The sequence below is a fragment of the Siniperca chuatsi genome, linkage group LG17, assembly GCF_020085105.1.
Source record: "Siniperca chuatsi isolate FFG_IHB_CAS linkage group LG17, ASM2008510v1, whole genome shotgun sequence".
NCBI classification, from domain to species: Eukaryota; Metazoa; Chordata; class Actinopteri; order Centrarchiformes; family Sinipercidae; genus Siniperca; species Siniperca chuatsi.
In genome coordinates, this window is record NC_058058.1 from 15,103,127 (window position 1) to 15,123,121 (window position 19,995).

The following is a 19,995-nucleotide window of genomic DNA, read 5'->3' on the forward strand; positions in this document are numbered from 1 at the left end:
TAACGTAACATTTTTATTGAAGGACGTTTGCACAAGTATGGGGGCAGCTGTGGCTTAGTGGTAGAGCGGGTCGTTTACCCATTGGAAGGTCGGCGGTTCGATCCTGGCTTCCCCCAGCCCACATGTCGAAGTGTCCTTGAGCAAGACACTGAACCCCAACTTACTCCCGAGGGCCTTCGGTGTGTGAGTGTGTGTGTGAGTGTGTGTGTGATTGAGTTAGTTACTTTGATGAGCAGTTCTGCTATCAGTGTATGAATGGGGTGAATGTGATATCTAGTTGAAGCACTTTGAGTATACAGAAAGGCACTATATAAGTACAGTCCATTTAACTTTGAAAGCTTGTGGGTGAAAAAAAATCCTACGCTTATTCGCTATATTGCCAAGAGTTAGGTGAGAAGATCGATACTATCATGCCTGTACGGTAAATATGAAGCTGAGAGTGTTGATCCTATATACTCTGTTGAGACTCTGTCCTGCTGTCAAATCCTGAATATTAAAATGTTGGAGACAATATAACATGACATGCTTTCCGTTTTGATGTGCTGCGTATTGCACACATACAATATAGTATAGTCATAATTTATTGAATCATGAAACTTCAACCAAAATCGATACTATGTAGGGCAAATGCATAAGCTCAGATGGTGCTGTGCCACAGTGGCCCTGAGTGCTTCTCTTTGTCTGCCTGAACCCCAGGCTTTGTCCACTCCACGCCAACGAGGCCAAGATAGACTGGTGTGATGTTTAGTTCCACCACACCATACCCTCATACTCTGAGAGTAAACTAACTAAGCTGACTGTTAAATGAATTCAGGCTGAAAACACAAACACATCCACTTAAACAGATGGCAGCCTCACTTTAGTTTCTCTGTGCTGTAAATGGACAGTAGCTTTGAAATTGACTTTTTCAAAATGAATAAGGCAAGTGAAAATGAACAAAAGAAATAATTTTAAATGGATATGGATCCATTGGCTGGGACTGAAAAAGTGGCCTAACAGTGGTATAACAGGAGTTTGACAGAAAACCTACAAAGTGAGATGGAGATAGAGAGAAAAGTCATTTTGTGTTTGAATGAGAATGGTCTTTGCCCCAGCAAATGTCATTGCCGTGACTGAAGACCCAATGTCCATTTCCATCACCAACCGCTCTCTCTATCTCTCTCTTTCTCATTCTTTGTCATTGCCTTTTCCCTTTAAGTGCACTTTCGCCCACACCACTTGGAAATTGATTGAAACAAAATGTCACAATTATGCCCTGTAGCTCGCCGCTTCAATTATTCATCAATTAGGGGCTAGGCTCCTTTTTTTCTCTCCTCTGAGCTGATTTTTCATTCAGTTTGCTCGAGATGTATGGCTCCCCTGCTGTTAACCAGTCCAAAGTCATTAGTTTCTGGGTTTGCAATTAAACCTGATGCCTTATGCATGAGGCTCCGACTCAGTAGACACACGCAGCAACGGCCGCAGCAGCTAGCGAACGAACTGCTCTGGAGGCGTGGATGGGAAATTAATTTGCTAGAAACGAAGTTCACCCTCTCCCTCTCCCTTTCTCCCTCTCTATCGCTCTCTTGTCTGGCAGGTTGAAACAGATGCCACTGGCTAGAGATGGAGATAGAGATGGGGCAGCTATAGAGTCTCAGTACAGCTTGATCAGCACTGACAAAAGAATAGGATCTCACTACACAGTCAAAATATGTGTCAGAGATTCAGGTATTACTAGAATTTTGTCAGCAATGTGTGACTTTACTGGGTCTATATACTCAGTGGCCAGTTTCTTAGGTACACCTAGCTACAACTAATGCAGTCTAATACAACAGTCCTGCAATAAATCCTACCTTCATGAAGGTTATAATGTTCATTTTTTTGTTGATTCAACTCTATGATCATTCCATCAGTATAACACAATACAAAATACTATATTTTAAAATGATATTTAACTGTAATGGCTGAGCCTCCATGTAGGCTTTATGTTTAACAAACATGGTGAAAGTATCTACAGGGTGGCCAGTTATATATTACATAGCTGCACTGACCAACCAATGTGAAAATAACATCTGTAGTTAATCCAGGTATTCACATATAAAAGTTTTGTGTAAGTAGTGCACAAGTACACAGTAGTAAGCAATGTCACCATGTACAGACCTGGTATCCAGCTGTTGCAATGTTTATTCTATTATTGGGAATTTTATGAAAGCTATGGTTGGCACACAGCATAAATATACTCTACATGTTATCAACTGAAGCCTGTATTAAGCATTAAAACAGGGTCCAACTACAATTTTCAATGTTCACTTGATGCCACCTAGTGACCACAGAGTCAAATGGCATCTGTGAGATGTTTGAAGGACAAAAACGTCATATACCGGAAATCATAGCACCATATTAATATACTTTAACACATAGAACTACTGCCAGGAATGCATTGTGTTGGTGAGGTCTGTTGTTAAATTTGTGTATTAACAGATCTGTGTCAACAGTTTTAGTTAAAAAAAATGTATGAGATGGGATAGTGATTGAGATCATGGATAGTACCTTTTTATTGAACTTGTATTTATCTTGCAGCAACACCATAGTAGGAGTGTCCATCTGTATTAAAACACTTGTATGAACAAAGAAGGGCACGCACTGGAATAGTCAGCGAACTCCTCATTTTCATGTCCTGTAACACACATAAACATGACAAAGCACATTCAATTCAATTCTTCATCGCCATGTCAACACAGTTGATAGGAATTTGCCTGAGTGCGACTCATAAAAACAGACAAAAAACACACGCATTTAATTACATGAGCTGCTCCATATTTATCCTATTTAAGTGCAGTGTTAATGCAGTCATATATGCTTTATCAGGTGTCATAGAATCATATTGTTTAAATCACAATCTTTAAGAAAATCTTTTCCCACCTTCTTCAGACTGACAAAATGCACACACTCCAGCCAGGTGGTGAGGATGGGGCCCAGGCAGAGCGCACAACAGCTCCCATTGGCCAACAGGGCAGTCAAGAATGGGTAGTGGGGAAGCGTCTTGTGGACCAGAGAAGACCTGTTCCTGTCCTCCCGCAAGACAAATCTGGCAGCCAGTTCCTGGGAAACAAAGACAAGTGTTTGGTTATGCGGCTGCCACAGTGTACACTAAAAAGGTAAAGCTGAAGTTAGAACTTGACTGTGACAGCATAAGTGGATGTCGCTTAATACCCTAAAACAGACCTGGGCATTGTACGGCCCCCGGGCCACAAAGATGATACAGAAGTAATGAGGTGCATATACCCCAAATACAATGTTAATGAATAAACAAAAAAGCCATATTGTGAGATATCTTACATAAATATGGTAATTGTTGTTCTGTCTGCTGTACTTCAGTTACCTTTAATGTAAGCACCTCAGCATCCTGTACTGACAGCATCGGTTCACAGCGCACAAACCTGTTGCCTTCATAGTAGAGCTCCTTCAGGGGCAGCAGGTGAAACTACACAGAGCAACGTCCTGGCTGTCATACAATGAAGTTGTGATTCCATATTTTTTAGATTCCACTATGACACAGCACTGTGAATTAGCTAACACTGTATACTGCACCTCAACAGGGAACATGGACAACTTGTTCCCAGCCACATCTAGAACTTGGAGTTTTGCCAGTGCCCCAATTCCCTGTGTGAAATGTAAGACAAGTGTTTGGTTATGCGGCTGCCACAGTGTACACTAAAAAGGTAAAGCTGAAGTTAGAACTTGACTGTGACAGCATAAGTGGATGTCGCTTAATACCCTAAAACAGACCTGGGCATTGTACGGCCCCCGGGCCACATACTGCCCTTTGGTTGACTCTGACCGGCCCACGTAAGGTTAATTGGAAATTACAAAATAAAAATGTTTTCTCATTTTACCTCATGCATGGACTAAAAATGCATTGCATTTATTTTGAAGTTGTTTTTATTCACTACGTAATTACGCAATACGTATATCAAGACGCGCACATGATTAGATCCTTGTCACAAGCAAGTGACAAGACGACTTTAGCCCTCAAAAATGTCCTCATGAATTGAGTTCAGCCTTTTGGCCCGGCCCTCTACAATATTTTCTGTTTCTCATGTGGCCCCATGGAAAAAATAATTGCCCACCCCTGCCCTAAAAGTTACCTCATTAAAATATGAAATCAAATTCTCTGTGTTCAATAGGTTCAAAGAAATGACAGTAGTTTAACTGGAAGTGACCACATGTTCATTTGCATAAAGGATTTCAATTGCATTGCTGACTAGAAACAAAGAAAAATCAACTAAACATGAAAAAAACTGCTAAATATGTTTTCTATTGCATGAGCTGAGGACAAATGCAGTTTAAAATCACATGAGTGAATACTCACCTCTGGTAGGCTGGTCAGCTTGTTTCTGGCTACATACAACTTGGTTAGTTCTTTACAGTGGTACAGCTGCTGAGGTAGCCAGGACAAATTATTGGATGTCAAGTTTATCTCAGACAACCTCGTGAGATCACCCAACTCAACAGGGACCTCCTCCAGCTTATTGTCCAGCACACTGAGATGCTGAAGCCTGCTCAAACTAATGGGAAAGACAGGTTGGATTCTGTGTTTTTAACATAGAAATACATTATTCTTGACCCCTTTGTAACCTTTATTTGACCATTTCAAGTTCATCAGTCGAGTGAATTTAGCTTTACATGTACAAATATTAAATCTGTAGTCACCTATTATTGCAGGTAAGGAGATTTTGGATACAATGGTTCTATAAATGTAGCTACCTTTTAATCTCTGGTGGAAGTCTTTGAATCTGGTTGTGGTTCAGATTGAGCACAACAAGGTTTTGTAAACCACCTGTAAAAACATAAATTACAATAGACTTTTAGCTTTGTGTTGTTTTTGTTTTAAGAAATCTTCCGAGGTGCTAATCATGCAGAACAGCGAGAACCTACCTATCACCTCAGGTGGCACGAATGTAATTTGGTTGCTGAACAGATACAGTTTCTTCAAGGACTCCAGATGGCCCAAAACAGCGGGAACCTCCTTCAAGGCATTATTTCCCAAATTCAGCTTAACCAGCTTGCAGGCGTTGCATAAGGAAACGTGTTTAATCACAAATCTGCGTGGCGTGTAAAACATTTACAGAGTTATCTTGGAAATGTTCCAGCGAACAGATGAGCTCGAAGCAAACAAACGGAGGAGACTCACGTGTTGTAAAGAGAGCAGCTCGGCAGGCAGGGCGCTGATGGAGTTGTTGTTCAACAGAAGAACTGAGAGGTTTGTTAATCCGGAAACGCACTTGGGAACGTCCTTTATTTTCTTAGAACTCAGATTTAAAGAAGTTGCTTTGCCATATAAAGCTCTAACCACTGACTCCATGGCAAACTTGTGCAACAGCAGACGTGGGATGGAAAGAAAACGAGACTGGAACGAGATATTCAAGATGGAAAACCAACAGCTAAAACCATTTTGGTAAAACCAGCGTCAAGCGCTCACGTTCAAGTTTCCATGGCGACAAGACGCTTTTTGACTTGTCAGTGAGGATTTGTGTTGAGGCAGTAGCGGCCTCCAGTGGTGACAGGTGAGTATAGCAGGATGTTTCCACCTGCTTCAGTTTGCTGATAAATGCTGATGTCCAATTCTGACTGCACAGCATTTTCCATTGGTGGAAGAACTACTTAGATCCTTTACTTAAAGTGGCAATACCTCGTACCTACTTTTACTATGTTAAATTTTAATCTAAAAAATGTACCATACAAAACTTTACTACTACTATAGCTGTCAAATAAATGCAATTAAGTATAAAGTGCAATATTTCCCTCTGTGTGTACAGTTTACCATATAGGCAGATATGTCATATATGTTTAAACTATTTTACTGTATGAAACTGACAACTTGAATTAACCTAAGGGACACCATTTATGGTCTAAATGTCTTGTCCGTGTAGAAAAAAAGGATTGGGACAGATTGAGGCAGTAGTTTGCAGGTACTTCACCTTTTTGTACAGATAACTGTTAAACACCTGCAAAGAACTGATGGATGTGCATATGCCTCCTGATGAGCATCTTAAGTTCAAGAAATAAACTATCTTTCAGTCTCATGCTGAAAACAGTATTCATTTAAAATCAATGAATACTATTTTCTTCATCAGAAATATTAAAAAATAAAGCAGTGACATACATTATTAGTATTGTATATGTTTATGTAACACTGCTATGATTTACAAGTTCAACAATTCAGTTCATTCCAAGAGCACTGCAAAAGTTCAACAACCTCCCTGTGACTCTGTTGACATTTGGTTGAGTGACATGCATGATCAGCGGCTCTTACATCCTCTCCTGCCCAAGTGGATTTGCTTTCTAAAAATGGGCTGAAGGGAACTCGGGGTCACTGGAAAATCATTAATTTCCATTGTAGGCTATTTTTATTGGCACAATGTGTTACACTTTATTTGGATAGTCCGTGTACAGATAGTTTATGGAGTATTTGTAACATTTCAACAGCTTACTAGTTGAGATTCAATAATTCAACTGTTTCACAAATAAAACCATTTTCTAGGTTTGGTTAAGTTTAGCCACAAAAAACATCTCGGGATGTTCATGAATAGTCACATGTGCTCTATTGATAATCTGTTAAACATCTACAGACAAAGCGTTAAAATGTTACAAATACTCTATAAACTATCTGTAGGCAGACTATCCAAATAAAGTGTTACCGCACAATGGCACTGTTTTCAGAAGTGATGAATTCTATTAGATTTCACTCTCCCCACTGATATCTTTTGACTTCTAAACAGAAAAGTACCATTATGTGTTTAACCCATTCTGAAAACTGCAACATTCTCAGTTAACCTCATCTTAACAATGTCCTCAATGGGGGGGGGGGGATCTCCCTCCAAATACGTTTGTATTTAGGGGCCCTTGGTGTGAGTGGCTTGAACACTCTCTGCATTACACACATTGGTTTACGTCACACCAAGACTGAGCTGTCTCTCAGCTGTCCTCTGCACTGGCTGGGTCCTTTAACCGCTCCACAGAATTGTAGTGCTCTCCTAGTCCATAGGCATGACGCATATAGCTGCAAACAATGAGAAAATGTATTTAGGACTTAGTAGAACTTGCCATTTAATATAGCTCATGCATAGATTAGAGTTATACAAGTTTGTCTGTCTACAGCTGCTTTAGTGTGCTGTGTGATAGCCATCATTTTCTTAACATTTACATGCGGTTATATAAGAATCCAAACCTGCCATAATATATCCCTCATGAACAAGCACAGTTCATGTTTGGAATATCAATTATTCAAGTTGACACTGATCTTAACTGGTGAGAGCAACAGCATGCGCTATGAGAGAAGCCTTTTGATGAGCCTTTCATAAATACTTATTTTACATAAGTACAGATTATATTTAAACTTGCAATAAATGCATTGGTTGGTTTGCCACAGCAGGTTTCAACTATTGTAAATCAAACTGTAATGTCTAATTTAAATGTAATGTTTTCAGCTTCATATATTACTATACATTGTTCTACTAATTTAACTGTATATATTTCAACAATTATGCTAATACAACTTGAATCCCTAATAGACATAACAACGTACACACAACATACACAAGGGTGATGACTTCACTTCCAAATTCCTCCCCAATTTTTATAGTTGAGGAGTTTGCCTGGATCACTTCTATTGGCAAGTGAAGAACTTGGGTCAAAGCTTGCAACTGTTGGGGAAATGAAAAAGAAAATCATTATTGAAAAGTACAAGGAGCAACAGCACAGTGTATCTGTGGCAAAACTTAAACAACTCACTTCTAGTTGCCCACCCCAAGCTGCTGTGTGCTCCACGTCACTGCAGTATTTCTCAAACTCATCTGGAAACCAATACACACACAAACACTTGCATGAATACTGTGCATACACAGAATTACTTTCTAAAATCATAATATGTCATATGGAATATCCATGGCTACCATTTTTGGCCTTTAATATATTCATACCTATGACAGATTGTTTCTGAAAACCAAAAACAAACATAAAAGTGTTACCTGTTGTGTACATGTCACCAGTGTCGGGGTTGGTGAGGAAAGGCAGGAAGTCATCAGCATGGCTTCTCATGTGCTCAGCAGTGCGGGACCGCAGTTCTTTCACACTCATCATTAACTCAGGCTAGAATCAAACAGAATAAAATATAATACGTACTCACTGTATATGAACTTAAGGAATAACACATGTTAAACTGAAAGTTTGTCAAAGCAGCATTGTGCCATTTTCAATTCTAGCAACTCGAGCCAGTGCAGTGGCAAGGAATGCGGACGGTACACTTTTGCTTATGACATTTTTGATTAGGTATTCAAACTAAAGCTACAGCTATGATACTCCTAAAACAATATGTACCTTTGATCGATGTGCCAGCTGATCTTCAATGGCACGGTACATGCAGTGGCCATCGGAAGAGATCTCCTTGATCTGAAGCTGTTGCTGGGCAAGTTTCTGAGCCAGCATCAAACCCTCCTGGTGCCTCACACCCTGCAGGTTTTGCACCTCGGCCTCTGCTATCCTGCTCTCCCGCTCCTTCTCCTGGGCAGCCTTCTTTTCCTGGATAGGATCATATAAATTAAATGTATTTAATTAGTACTTGGAGCCATGACTGAAACAACAAAGAAAAACAAACACAGATGGTTGATTATGAAATGTTAAGGAATAACCACTAATGGCATTGCTATAAGGTACTTACATTTGTATATTATTCAGAATGTTGTGTTTTGTGCATGGGAATTCTAGTAAATAAGGATGAAGCATGCTTCTTCAATTGTTCACTGACTGTGTCAATAAATGACACAATAAAGTTATATTGCTGTGAGCAATAACAAACAGCCCTTAAAATTGTCCTATTTGAGGTGGAAACTGTATCTCACCCTTCTCTTCTGGGCCTTGGTTACACGTGGCTGTTTCACCTCTTCTTGTTCTCCATCCTCCGTCTTCATGGTCTCCACTCCATTTATCACCTCTTCCATCTTGTAAGATTGAGTAAGGAGAGCTTTGGTTATGTTGCTGCGATACAAACAATGCATTCTATGGTAGAAAAGGTTTCAGTCGTAGTCATCTGGACACTGTTTTCAGAATCAAGACGTTTCGGCTCCCATCCGGAAGTCATTCTATGCATACTTTACTACTTTTGCCTCAGTGCGCATTTGTTTCTTTTACAATGTACCTCCAACTAATTAAATAAAACTATGTGCATTGTCAGTACATCTATGTGTCTAGTGTGGAACAATACCTGTTGTGCAATAAATTATACAGGGATTGCATTGAAAAGGGTACATCTTTTTAAGGCATCCATGTCTCATAATGTAAAATCCCCCTAATGCATAACCATGAGATTTGTCAGTCAACCAAATGCAGACATTTACCTTTGTGTCAGTTGTAGATTTCAGTTGCCTGAATTCCTCCTCATGTTTCTGGCTGAGGTCAGCCTCTAGTTTAGCAATCTCCTCTGTCAACTGTTTCCTCTTTTTCTTGTCATTTTTGGGGACTGCATTTTTCATGCTCTGGATTTTAGCTGAAAATGAAGCACAAGAGCAGATTGTCTAACAAAACAATATTCAGTAAAGCCTACACACACTATGTACAGAATACAGCTCTCAGATGGTGCTGGATGTTGGTTAGAGAGGTCAGGTCATGTCAGTTTTATTTATATAGTCTGTACTGTAATATGTACAGCATACATATCGAGAACCTCGATAGAGTTGTTAAAAGTTGGAAGTTAAAAACAAATTAGATGGCCAGGATGATCAATATGAAGCACAAACTCACAGATGTTATTAATGCATCTTAAAGTTAGTTTATTGGTTAATAGAAATTAAAATTAACATTTTTCTTCTTTCAGAAAACTGCTGCTGCACCTCTCTCCGTGAGTTAATATAGCCTACATAACATGGCATAAAGAGTGTATGAATACAACTTTCAAACCTATTTCTCTGCTAGCCACACCACAATTTGTGATGCCACAGCTTGTATTTTGACTTTGACAGCTGATGAAAAACACATTTTGACATCAATGATCGGAGTGCAACTACAATGATAAGCTTGAAAGTTTCAACCCATACAGATCTGTGTAGCCGACGTTTTCTGCTATGACTGTGAATTTTACCCCTAAAACTACAATCCCTGTGAGCTACTAGTGAAAAACACAAATGGACTGGTAAATACCTAAGAATGATTACAGAATGATTATAGTTATAGGTCCTACATTTTAATCAGAATTGAAACGTGTGAAATGATATTTTCCAGTGCTTGGCTTACTAGTGGATAAATTGTGCTAAATTCCAAGAAATTAAGCAACACATGAGATGCAAACAAACTGATAAAAAAGGTTACATTTTAACTACAAACAAGGAATAAAAACAGCTGAGGTTAGCTTAGCGACCTTGCATATCTTTCTTTTCCTTGCGGTGCTTCTTTGCCAGCTGCTCCTCCGGTGTCTCCACTATCTCCTCCTCCATGACTGGATGTTGCTCAGTTTGTTCAATGGGAGCCTTAGCGAGCTATATGAAACTGCCAGCCTTATATAAGTGTTATGGTGTCTCTGTTATAAAATATGGCACAACACTGACAAGAGATATAAATATATATTCAACAATAAATAAAATGTGCTGATATCATGGATCCGGAAGAGACGAAGGAGCAGGGCGGAGCTTTCTTCTTCTTCGCCTAACTAAACTCCGAGATTCATTTAGCTATACCGCCTCCTCTTGGCTTGTTGTTATACTACAGTTCTCTCCTGTCATAGAAGCCAGTTGTAATCACCTTTTCCATAAATATTTTCAACCCATGTGATACATTTCAAGCAGGGTCTTATTTTAGGCCAGTGAGAGAACATGTGGTTCCAGATACAGGGGACCTGTATTTGGTCATGTAATCTCAATTTTTTTTAATCTGAGACTCTATGGGCAGCTGTTACATAATGCACGTTTCACTTTCTCTGTATTTTATACAAACATCACATCACTCTTACCTCTAATGTTCATTTAATCATTGTTTTCCAACCTAGGTTCTAATCAATCCAATGGTCCCAAGATACATCGAAAGGTGTGTCATTTGACGGTTCATAAAATGATAAACGGAGCCCCTGAAAGATCACGGAGGGACTATTTTTTCCGGAACTACTTTTGCTTTACCTTGAAATAAACTGCGTCACCCCGCATTGAGCTTTGCGTTGACCGGTGTTCCCTGGAAGCAGTACTGAGCCGTTGACAGCCGCTGACAGCTCGCTGCACTCGCGTGAATGTGAGAATGGCACTGGCTCGCGCAGCTTTCTGAGACTTCACTATGTACTTTCTTACACACACCCCGAGTCACAATAACTCAATCACGGATTCATGAATTAAGGTTGGGTTGTTTTTGATTGTTTGTTTTAATGTGTATAATGATAAATATTTCAGTGTATTCAGAGACTAAAACTTCAGAGAACGTTTCCTAGAGGTTCTCTAAAGGTTTTATATAACATTTAGATAACCTTCAGGCAACGTTCCCTAAGGGTTATCTAAAGGTTTTTCAAGAATAACCTTCTGGGAACCTTCCCCAGGAGTTCTGTAAATGTTTTACAAAAATGACCTTCTGGGAACGTTCCTTGAACGTCATTTAAAGGTTGCAAATAATAACCAAACAGAAACCTTTAGGGAACATTCTAGGAAGGCTACCTGTTTGCCGGGATATTTCTGTAACACAAAATTATGTTTATTGTCTGACATCAATAACTTTTGCCTTTTTCTTGTGAAATACTGGATACCTTAAACTCGTCATGCCTCTAAAAATTGATCCAGTGAAACAATCTGAAAATGACTAACATTATGGTCTTTGTGTGGACATGTGTGATGGGGGTCAAAAACAGAATGTCACAAGCCAATAGGGTGGTTGAACCACTGTGTTAAATAGCAGTTGCATGGTCATTATTAATAACAGTAACAAAACTCGCCTTATCTAGACACAATTGATCTGTTTATGGACACATCACAGTGTCCTCTTGTCTCCCACCTGCTTCAGGGTTTTTTTTTTATCTTTTGAAAAATATTTTATGGTCTAGTATTATTACATACATTATTATTACCATTAAAACATCTTTGCTGTTATTGGAGGCTGAGAAACTCTTTTCTGGAGGGCAGACGTGCTGTGTGACGTGGCACGGGGGGCGGAAGAGCTTGATTGTGTTTTGGTTCTAAGGGGAAGTTGCGAGAATAAAGAAAGGAGGAGACGTGACGGGATTGTTGAAATTATTTTCTTGGTTCCCTAACATCACCTCACCACAGTGTCCCGGGTTCCGTGTGTAAATACTACAGCGGTGGTATCTGAAGTTCAAAACATCGTCTGGCTCTCAGGTAGCGTAACGTTACTTGACATGAATCGACAAGTTGTGCTTTCCAGCTGGCTGACTGGCTAACGCTAGCTCACTTGTCATCGGGTAGTAACGTTAGCTAGCGCTGTCGCTAGCTGACTCCAGCTAATGTCGGTGATGTTTGATAGCTAAGGGAATGCAGAAATACAGGCCTTTGTCACGTCTTACCGACTCCAGCTCTTTCTCATCTGTGTTGATGTGGTGCCATTAGCAAGCGTCTGGTATAGCAAGCGGTATGACAGACTTACAGTTGACTTTTGTGATAGCTAACAGCTAAATGGGTGGAATCAGGTCAGTGGGTGGAATGCTAACAGTGCTAGCAAGCTGACGTTAGTGTTTGTTAATTGAGGGTTTGGCTACTCCCCATTAAATATCATTAGCTAACCAGCACAATATTTCAGTTAGATAACGTTATCTAGCAATACAACGACTAGCTTGTTAACCCATCGTAATTTCCTTTGTTTTATGTAGCTGAGCCTGTCGTTTTTATGTGCTTTTCTTAAAGTGGTTGGGAGGCTAACGTAACTGGACAGAAAGCTAAGGTTGGCTAACAGCAATTAAGCTAACTAGCTAGACACCAAAAACAATTTGGAAAATGGCGTCCCCCTCTAAAATCAAAACAGATACATGGCTACAGCTAACATGAGCAAATGTGTTTACAGTCAACTAACGACAGTCAAATCCAAATATTTTGTGAGCATTGCAGTGCGCAGCGTTTCTTGACAGTCCTTGTCATGAGCCTGAGTAAACGCGCAGTTACTGGTTTTTCGCAGCAGTTTCTCATGCGTATGTGTTTTCTGCTTGCTTGCCTGCGTTTAATAATTTCTTGTCAAATTGTCTTGGTTAATATAAAGGATAAATACCTGACCTAACTACCTCGATAACGGCCTCACTAGTCACTTTGTCTCCCAAAGCTTTTTATTTATAAGGACAGTGTTTTATCCCATTCCCAGTTTTGTATTTTAAGAAAATAACTTGACAGGTGTATGAATGCTTTTTGTAAACAAATCCCTGCTTACTTTGTTAATCCTGCAGAGCCTTTGGTATTGCAACATAAGTTTAAGTTTTACACACAGGTTTTTATTATATTGCAGAAATTTACTAAAGCTGTGTACTGATTGTTATCTTAATATGCAATCAAGAGATTATATATAACCAATTGATGCTTTGATTTATTGATGGCTGACATAACTTCAACAGTCATTAACCCAGCACTTGACAGACTGACACAACACCAGAAATGATTCGACCTTGTCTTTGCTTTTATATATAAATATAACTATATCCATTCAATAGTAATACCAGTTAAACATAACATAAATCATGTGTACATTCTAATACAATTTCATACAACAGACTTGCAAAAAAGGTGTAGAGTGTGGTGTCTGTGTTGGATGGCATTATGTAAACCTCACAATGTAATTTAAAGCGGTACAGCAACATCATAAACTGTGGCCTCAAACTTCACCATAGAGGCCATCACTAATATGCTTTACAAAGGTAGCTTTTTGCAGAGCCATTGTACTTTATTGCATTAGAGAGCATATGTGAGTATGATAAGGTATCTGTATTTTTGTCAGTAGGCATAATATCCGTCTCCTAGATAAGGGGCTTGGTGGGGGGTGCACGGTGAAAGTCATAATAGTCATTTTTGTGGTCAGTGATAAAATTCCACAAATCATGTTCAGGACGAATTCTCCCTGCAGAATCGGACATAGACTGCTATTATCTCCTGACAACAGTCTTCTGTTCTATACAAATTAGTCAGCAGTTCAATCCTAAATAAGTTACTAAGAAATGCATAAATGCATGGCATGCATCCTTACAGAGGTGCGTGCAGTTGTAACATGCTCAAGTAATGTGGGTGGGTGACACTTTTGTGAAAACTCTGACAAGGCTTCCTTCGCTTGCTGTTATTGTATGTGTTTGTGGTGGACTTTCTTTGCCTCTTTAATATATAATATAATGTAGCTAACTCATAAAGGCACTGTTGGCAAGACATACCTACTCATGTGTGTAACTGTGTAAATATTGTGTCAACGATAACAGTTATTTAAATGATGGCTTTGCATGTTTGAGGTGCTTTCAACATGTAGTTAATTTGCTGTTTTTTAAAGACTTGAAAATGATTTAGCAAATGAATTTACTTTTTCATAACTTAAAGATAAAAAGAATGCAAAATTATTGTATAAATTGTAAGTATATTTTATTAACATTTTAATTTATTAATGCATAATGTGAATGTAAACTTATGTATTGCTTTCAAACTTCACACACTTTTTTTGCAGTGGCAAAGGGTAACTAAAAGGATATTACAAAAACTGCAGTGTTGTTGTGGACGTTCTGTAGAAGCCTGCTGTTTATTTGAAATGGCCTCTGCAAAATGAAAAGCGCATGATGTAAAGAAGAGTGATAAATACAGTGCTACAGCTTGAATTTGACATGAGAAAGTATGGGTGTGAAATGAATCACTTTCAATGCTCTGGCTCTTTTTTTTAATGGACTTGATTGGCATTGTCAGTCAGAACAGGTGGAACCAGACAAGACTATCAAAATGTATTAATAACAGAGAATAGAGAGCGTCTCTAACTACAGTGAAGGTGCTGGCCAATGTTTCTTATATATATGCCACTACAGAGATTTATTACAAAATATAAAGACTTGATCAATATAGACTGAACTTATCTATAATAATGTGCACAGAGTGTTTCCTCCATATTAATTACTTCCATTGGTTCTATCGGTCTAGCTCTAGCTTGTATGATTGGAATGATTTTTAAATCATTTAGTTTTTTGCACAGTTGTTCTTGGTGTTGGAGAGTCTTTTCTGATTTTTGTTGCATGATGACACCTGACCTTTTGGCAGATCAAGTCCTATATCTCTAATTTTCTTTAAATATTAGCCTTTACTTAAAGCCACCACAAACTGCCCACACAAAAAGATTACTGTCAGTAGGTTTTATTTGTTCCACTTTTTGCACATAGTAATACCGTAAAGTGTGTCATATCGGAAACCAAGCATTTTGTTCTATTTTGAGCTGTGTAGAGTCCCTCACCATATCAAAACAAAGAAAAAAAGCAGGTTATTTGAGTAACTGTTGACAGCTCTAAAACAAAATGTCATGTAGACACTGTTGCCATTAGTATTTTGGTATCACATTTGAACTTTGTCAGTGTTTGAGAACATTGCACTGTTTACATAAAATGTTGGAGCATATTTCACTCAGTGTAAGAAGATATGTTTTGTTATGTTTATTCAGATCAAAGTTTAACACATGTTAATTAGTCTTTGATAGTCAGCAAAACAATTTCTTCTCTTGCTTCTTGCAGCAGAAGTCCTGATAGTGAGGTTTGGCACACAGGACACCGGGGGATCTGACTAGGTCATGGCCAATCGGGGAGGAGCTACGAGACCCAATGGACCCAATGCAGGGAACAAGATCTGTCAGTTTAAGTTGGTGCTGTTGGGGGAGTCAGCTGTTGGGAAGTCCAGCTTAGTGCTCCGCTTTGTCAAGGGTCAGTTCCATGAATTCCAAGAGAGCACAATAGGAGGTGAGCTTCATTTGAAAATACCAGTTGCTTGTAGATCATACAGGTATATGTATGTCTGCATTTGCCAGATTTTGCCTTTTTTTTTAGACAGTTACCCAATTATGTGAGATTCAGGACAGGGGCACCTCCTTACAGCCACTTGGGTGCTTGGCTATTGTCACGCCCTTTTAAAATATTTTTTTTTAACTCCAAAGTAAAAAATAATTTGCAGAAGTTTACCATTTTATTTTTGTAGTCCGGATCATTGCCACATTTGTAAAGTGGAACTTGAATTGAGTTACAAAATCATAAACTTTGCAAACATCTGTCTTTTTTCCACTTTAATTGAGATTCAATTCTACAGTGGCTACAGTTTTTCTCACATAAATTGATAATGCTTTGTTTTGCTGTATTTATGACCTGTTTACATACATTGTAAAAAGTATTGTTTTGATTTAGATATCGATTATCTAATGCTGACTCACCCCTTACCTTATCCTTTCCTTTCAGCTGCCTTTCTCACCCAGACAGTGTGTCTAGATGACACAACAGTGAAGTTTGAAATCTGGGACACTGCAGGCCAGGAGCGTTACCACAGTTTGGCACCCATGTATTACAGAGGAGCACAGGCCGCCATTGTGGTCTACGACATCACAAATGAGGCACGTTCACTCGTGACTAAGCTGTTCATACAATTTCCCCAACATTACTCTCACTTTAAGTTGTACAGATGATACTTGTCATATTCATGCCCTCAGATGCAGTCAGATTGCTTGCAGTGTACAACAAGTTGTAGTTCAAATACAGCTGATGGCTTTTATGAAAATGTCTGATTTTGAAAGGAAATATTGTTTGAAGTGACTGATCAAAAGACGGTATTGACAGATGGCACTATTTTATTCTATTTGCAGGAGTCTTTTGCACGGGCAAAGAACTGGGTGAAGGAGCTGCAAAGACAGGCTAGCCCTAATATAGTCATCGCTCTGTCAGGCAACAAGGCTGACCTAGCCAACAAGAGAGCTGTCGACTTCCAGGTCAGAGCAAACAAACAAACTGTCTTGACAGTCAGTCTTATTTTTTTGCATTTCTTGGGAATACTCATCTCCTACTTCTAATGGATATCGCTGTGGTTTTGTTTTGTGTGATTATATCCAGAACATACATTACAAGTGATAAGTTCCGTTGCAGTCTCAATACCACATCTAACGTCTTTTCTTGTCCCTGAATGTATGTATGTGTGAGGACGTATCGAAAACTTATGGTGTTTACGTTGTGTTGACAGGACGCCCAGTCCTATGCAGATGACAACAGCTTACTTTTCATGGAGACGTCGGCAAAGACATCTATGAATGTGAATGAGATATTTATGGCTATTGGTGGGTAATTCTTGACACTTTATCCATAGATTTTGCCCGTGCATTTATTGAGTGGTAATCAAAGCCAAATTGATGAATCTTACAGGTATTTATTCTGATTAACTGGAGGGTTGAGGTTGGGTTATGAAAGTTTATTTCATTTGTAACTTCTGCACCATTGAAAAGCTGCAGTTTCTATTATTGTTGTTTAGTTTGGTTTGTTTTTTCCTTCCAGCAAAGAGATTGCCGAAGAGTGAGCCTCAGGCTGCAGGAGCCAATAGCGGGCGGAACCGAGGAGTGGATCTGACAGAAGCTGCCCAGCCAGCCAAGGCTCCATGCTGCAGTAACTAACGTGAAGAACATGCCCCCCCCCACCAACCTGTATAGCAGTAACTAATGCGGCTGATGCCCCAAATGCCACCGCAGTTACTAATGCAATGTGTTGTACTCTTATCTCCAATTCTCTCATTTGCAAAACAAGAAAAGATGCCCCGTATCCCCCCTTCTTTTTGCAGTAACAAAGTCAATGCCATTACAGTGATCTCTCCAAATGGCTCTCCCTTTTTTCCTCCATCATGGTTCTGCTGCTACCTGGTTAAGCCTCCTAACCATTCTTTCGTACTTTCTGCCTAATCTGATAGATTAATGATAGCAGATATTAGATACATTAGTGCACCCTGCCTTCCATCATCTTCCTTCCAACGTGTAGATATGAGTTTCATTTAGAAGAAGTGGTCACTTCCCTTTTCTGGGATAGCTTAGGACTTTACTATTGCATTTCTAACACCAGTCTTTTGTTTTGAAATTTTGTTTGAAAATTTTGTTTATTATTGTTTGCTATAATTTTGTCAAAATTATGGATGCACACACCTGTATACTTACATTGCCTAAAATAGAAAAACAAAACCGTGTTTTGTCTGCAGTAGCACAGAAGTCTATTAGAGAAGAGGAGTGGATTCTTGTGAATCTGAGAAAGAGGAACGGCAGAGGGCAGGGAGAGAGCAAGAGAGGAACCCTAATCTTCACACCTCTCTCTTGTCACTGGGACCCTTTTATCTTAAAGTTTATCTTAAACATTCATGAACTGTAGCCCTTTTAGATTCTCTCTCTCTGTTTCTCTCTGCCTGCCTATGCTATCCATGTCCTTTCCCCCACTAAACCCAAAGTAGCTCTAGTGTAGATTCTCTTCTACCACCCCAAGGCTTCATTCTGGGGCCATGCCTGCTTCTAGCTGTCCCTAGTGGCATTGTGCAATGTTTCACAGTATTTACTCTGTGACTGAGTGTCTGCAAGGGCCGATGCAGCACAGCAAAACCCCTGTTCCACCCAGCTTTCCCCACAACAAGGTGCAGGGGCCTCTGAGGTACACATCAGTGTCACCACTTTCCCATCTCCTGATGCAGTGTCCTTTTCATAAATCTTGTGTAGACCGTCCCTTTGTTGGGTCTCTTGGTTTCTGTCTTTGGATGATTTAGATTACCTTTTCCATTGTGTTAATGTTGCCGGACCGCTGCTGGGTTTGCACCTGGTAGAAAGCAAAGGTGATGTTTGGGAGTTGCAATATGTAAGGCTGCTTCATAATCACCTTTGAATCATAATTATTTGTCATCTTCTCTTGATTAGGAAGTGCTTTAGACACAGTTGTGTGTCAGTGTGTACAAACAGGGCCTAGCTGGCTGATGACAGATTTCATCCATAGACTCACTCACACGTGCCCATTTATGTGTGTGTGTCTGAACACACATTTGCACATGAACACACAATGACTTCTTCCTTCTGAACCCTGTCAGACCTAAACATCATTGTACATAAGCGCACACACACACGCAGACTGTTACCCCCCCCGCCCCTGTGACAGTGACACACATACATACAGTACATCTGGTCAATAACTCTTTTTACAGGTCTGTCTTACTCATGCCTTGCACTAATGATGCTCATGAATATATCTTGTCATAATTACAGCCAGTGTGATATAAATATATATATATATATATATATATATAAATATATAAATAATATACTGTAAATAGGGTGTTGCAGTGTAGTCTACCTTTTTTTCAATTTACCAGTGACAGGACTAATGCTTGGTAAGGAGTTGTCTAGATAATCATAAAAAGAACTGTACAGTTAGCAGGAAAAAACAGCTACAATCTGGGTTTGGAGTTTTGTTGCTGTTCCTTTTTTCAGACAAACGGTTAAATTATAATCAGTGGTGGTCTCTATAAATGTATGTAGTGTTATTAACAAAAAATGAAATTGCATTTATTTAGTCGTCTGTCTTGTACCTTTTTTTTCCTCAAAAGAATAATATCCAAACATTTTGGTTTCTATTTTTTAACATTATCTCTTTCTTGCATTTCACTAATTCTTTTTTAGTAGTTTCAGGCTACGATGCCTTGTCCAGTACTCCTCCCTGTAAGTAGACCTGAACTTCCAGAGACACTGGTTGTAAAAGCTCCAGAGGAGTCAGATGCAATACAAATGCCCCTCCATAACATCTCAGTAGCCTTGTGAAAATCTTGTAGGAACAATGTAACAACTATCAGCTGGCACATGGTGATTCATGAATAAATGAATTAACACATAATAAGGATGTAAATTGTATGTTTTTTTTTTCCATGAACACATAATTGCAGCTGAAAACATTTAAATGCAAGCATTTTACAGTACTGTTATGTAATGACCAAATAAATACTGAAATAAATTTGATCATTTATTATTGTAATCAGGCTGTGCATGTGTGCTGTGCAT

General features: G+C 39.1%; 3 protein-coding genes across 11 annotated transcripts; 1 reads left to right on the plus strand and 2 right to left on the minus strand.

Annotated features, from left to right (window-relative positions):
* Nucleotides 1–2,510: 2,510 nt before the first annotated feature.
* On the minus strand, nt 2,511–5,714 carry lrrc69 (leucine rich repeat containing 69). Its single transcript, XM_044172516.1, has 8 exons — nt 5,174–5,714; nt 4,918–5,044; nt 4,747–4,819; nt 4,352–4,547; nt 3,571–3,642; nt 3,362–3,463; nt 2,902–3,081; nt 2,511–2,656 (listed from the first exon to the last, which is right to left on the minus strand). The coding sequence occupies exons 1-8, from the start codon at nt 5,342–5,344 to the stop codon at nt 2,549–2,551; spliced, it is 1,029 nt and encodes a 342-aa protein (XP_044028451.1). The 5' UTR covers nt 5,345–5,714; the 3' UTR covers nt 2,511–2,548.
* Nucleotides 5,715–6,146: 432 nt separating this feature from the next.
* Nucleotides 6,147–11,255, minus strand: otud6b (OTU deubiquitinase 6B). Of its 4 annotated transcripts, none has more exons than XM_044172520.1 (8): nt 11,142–11,255; nt 9,375–9,523; nt 8,880–8,978; nt 8,359–8,559; nt 8,010–8,130; nt 7,774–7,835; nt 7,579–7,685; nt 6,147–7,042 (listed from the first exon to the last, which is right to left on the minus strand). In XM_044172520.1, exons 2-8 carry the CDS (start codon nt 9,507–9,509, stop codon nt 6,958–6,960), a joined length of 810 nt encoding a protein of 269 aa, XP_044028455.1. In that variant the 5' UTR covers nt 9,510–9,523; nt 11,142–11,255; the 3' UTR covers nt 6,147–6,957. The 4 variants fall into 4 exon arrangements, with proteins under 4 accessions (XP_044028455.1, XP_044028454.1, XP_044028453.1 ...); XM_044172519.1 differs by lacking the exon at nt 11,142–11,255 and adding an exon at nt 10,979–11,110; XM_044172518.1 differs by lacking the exon at nt 11,142–11,255 and adding an exon at nt 10,391–10,675 and having other exon boundaries at nt 7,568–7,685.
* LOC122864828 (ras-related protein Rab-5A) lies at nt 11,213–19,969 on the plus strand. Of its 6 annotated transcripts, none has more exons than XM_044172523.1 (6): nt 11,213–11,352; nt 15,686–15,907; nt 16,397–16,548; nt 16,798–16,920; nt 17,169–17,262; nt 17,477–19,969. In XM_044172523.1, exons 2-6 carry the CDS (start codon nt 15,742–15,744, stop codon nt 17,590–17,592), a joined length of 651 nt encoding a protein of 216 aa, XP_044028458.1. In that variant the 5' UTR covers nt 11,213–11,352; nt 15,686–15,741; the 3' UTR covers nt 17,593–19,969. The 6 variants fall into 6 exon arrangements, with proteins under 6 accessions (XP_044028458.1, XP_044028461.1, XP_044028456.1 ...); XM_044172526.1 differs by having other exon boundaries at nt 11,214–11,352; nt 15,689–15,907; XM_044172521.1 differs by lacking the exon at nt 11,213–11,352 and adding an exon at nt 12,145–12,338.
* Nucleotides 19,970–19,995: the final 26 nt, after the last annotated feature.

Bases quoted from the DNA above. Each gene is read 5' to 3' on its own strand.
- lrrc69 (XM_044172516.1), bottom strand. From the start codon at position 5,344: ATGGAGTCAGTGGTTAGAGCTTTATATGGCAAAGCAACTTCTTTAAAT. The intron at 3,464-3,570 runs GTGCAGTATACA...TGCTCTGTGTAG, and splicing joins TGTCCATGTTCCCTGTTGAG to TTTCACCTGCTGCCCCTGAA. The intron at 2,657-2,901 runs GTGGGAAAAGAT...TGTGTGTTACAG, and splicing joins ATTTTGTCAGTCTGAAGAAG to GACATGAAAATGAGGAGTTC.
- otud6b (XM_044172517.1), bottom strand. From the start codon at position 10,466: ATGGAGGAGGAGATAGTGGAGACACCGGAGGAGCAGCTGGCAAAGAAG. The intron at 8,131-8,358 runs GTACATATTGTT...GTTTGATTCTAG, and splicing joins AGCTGGCACATCGATCAAAG to CCTGAGTTAATGATGAGTGT. The intron at 7,836-8,009 runs GTAACACTTTTA...ATTGGTTTCCAG, and splicing joins TGGTGACATGTACACAACAG to ATGAGTTTGAGAAATACTGC.
- LOC122864828 (XM_044172523.1), top strand. From the start codon at position 15,742: ATGGCCAATCGGGGAGGAGCTACGAGACCCAATGGACCCAATGCAGGG. The intron at 16,921-17,168 runs GTCAGAGCAAAC...TTGTGTTGACAG, and splicing joins AGAGAGCTGTCGACTTCCAG to GACGCCCAGTCCTATGCAGA. The intron at 17,263-17,476 runs GTGGGTAATTCT...TTTTCCTTCCAG, and splicing joins TGAGATATTTATGGCTATTG to CAAAGAGATTGCCGAAGAGT.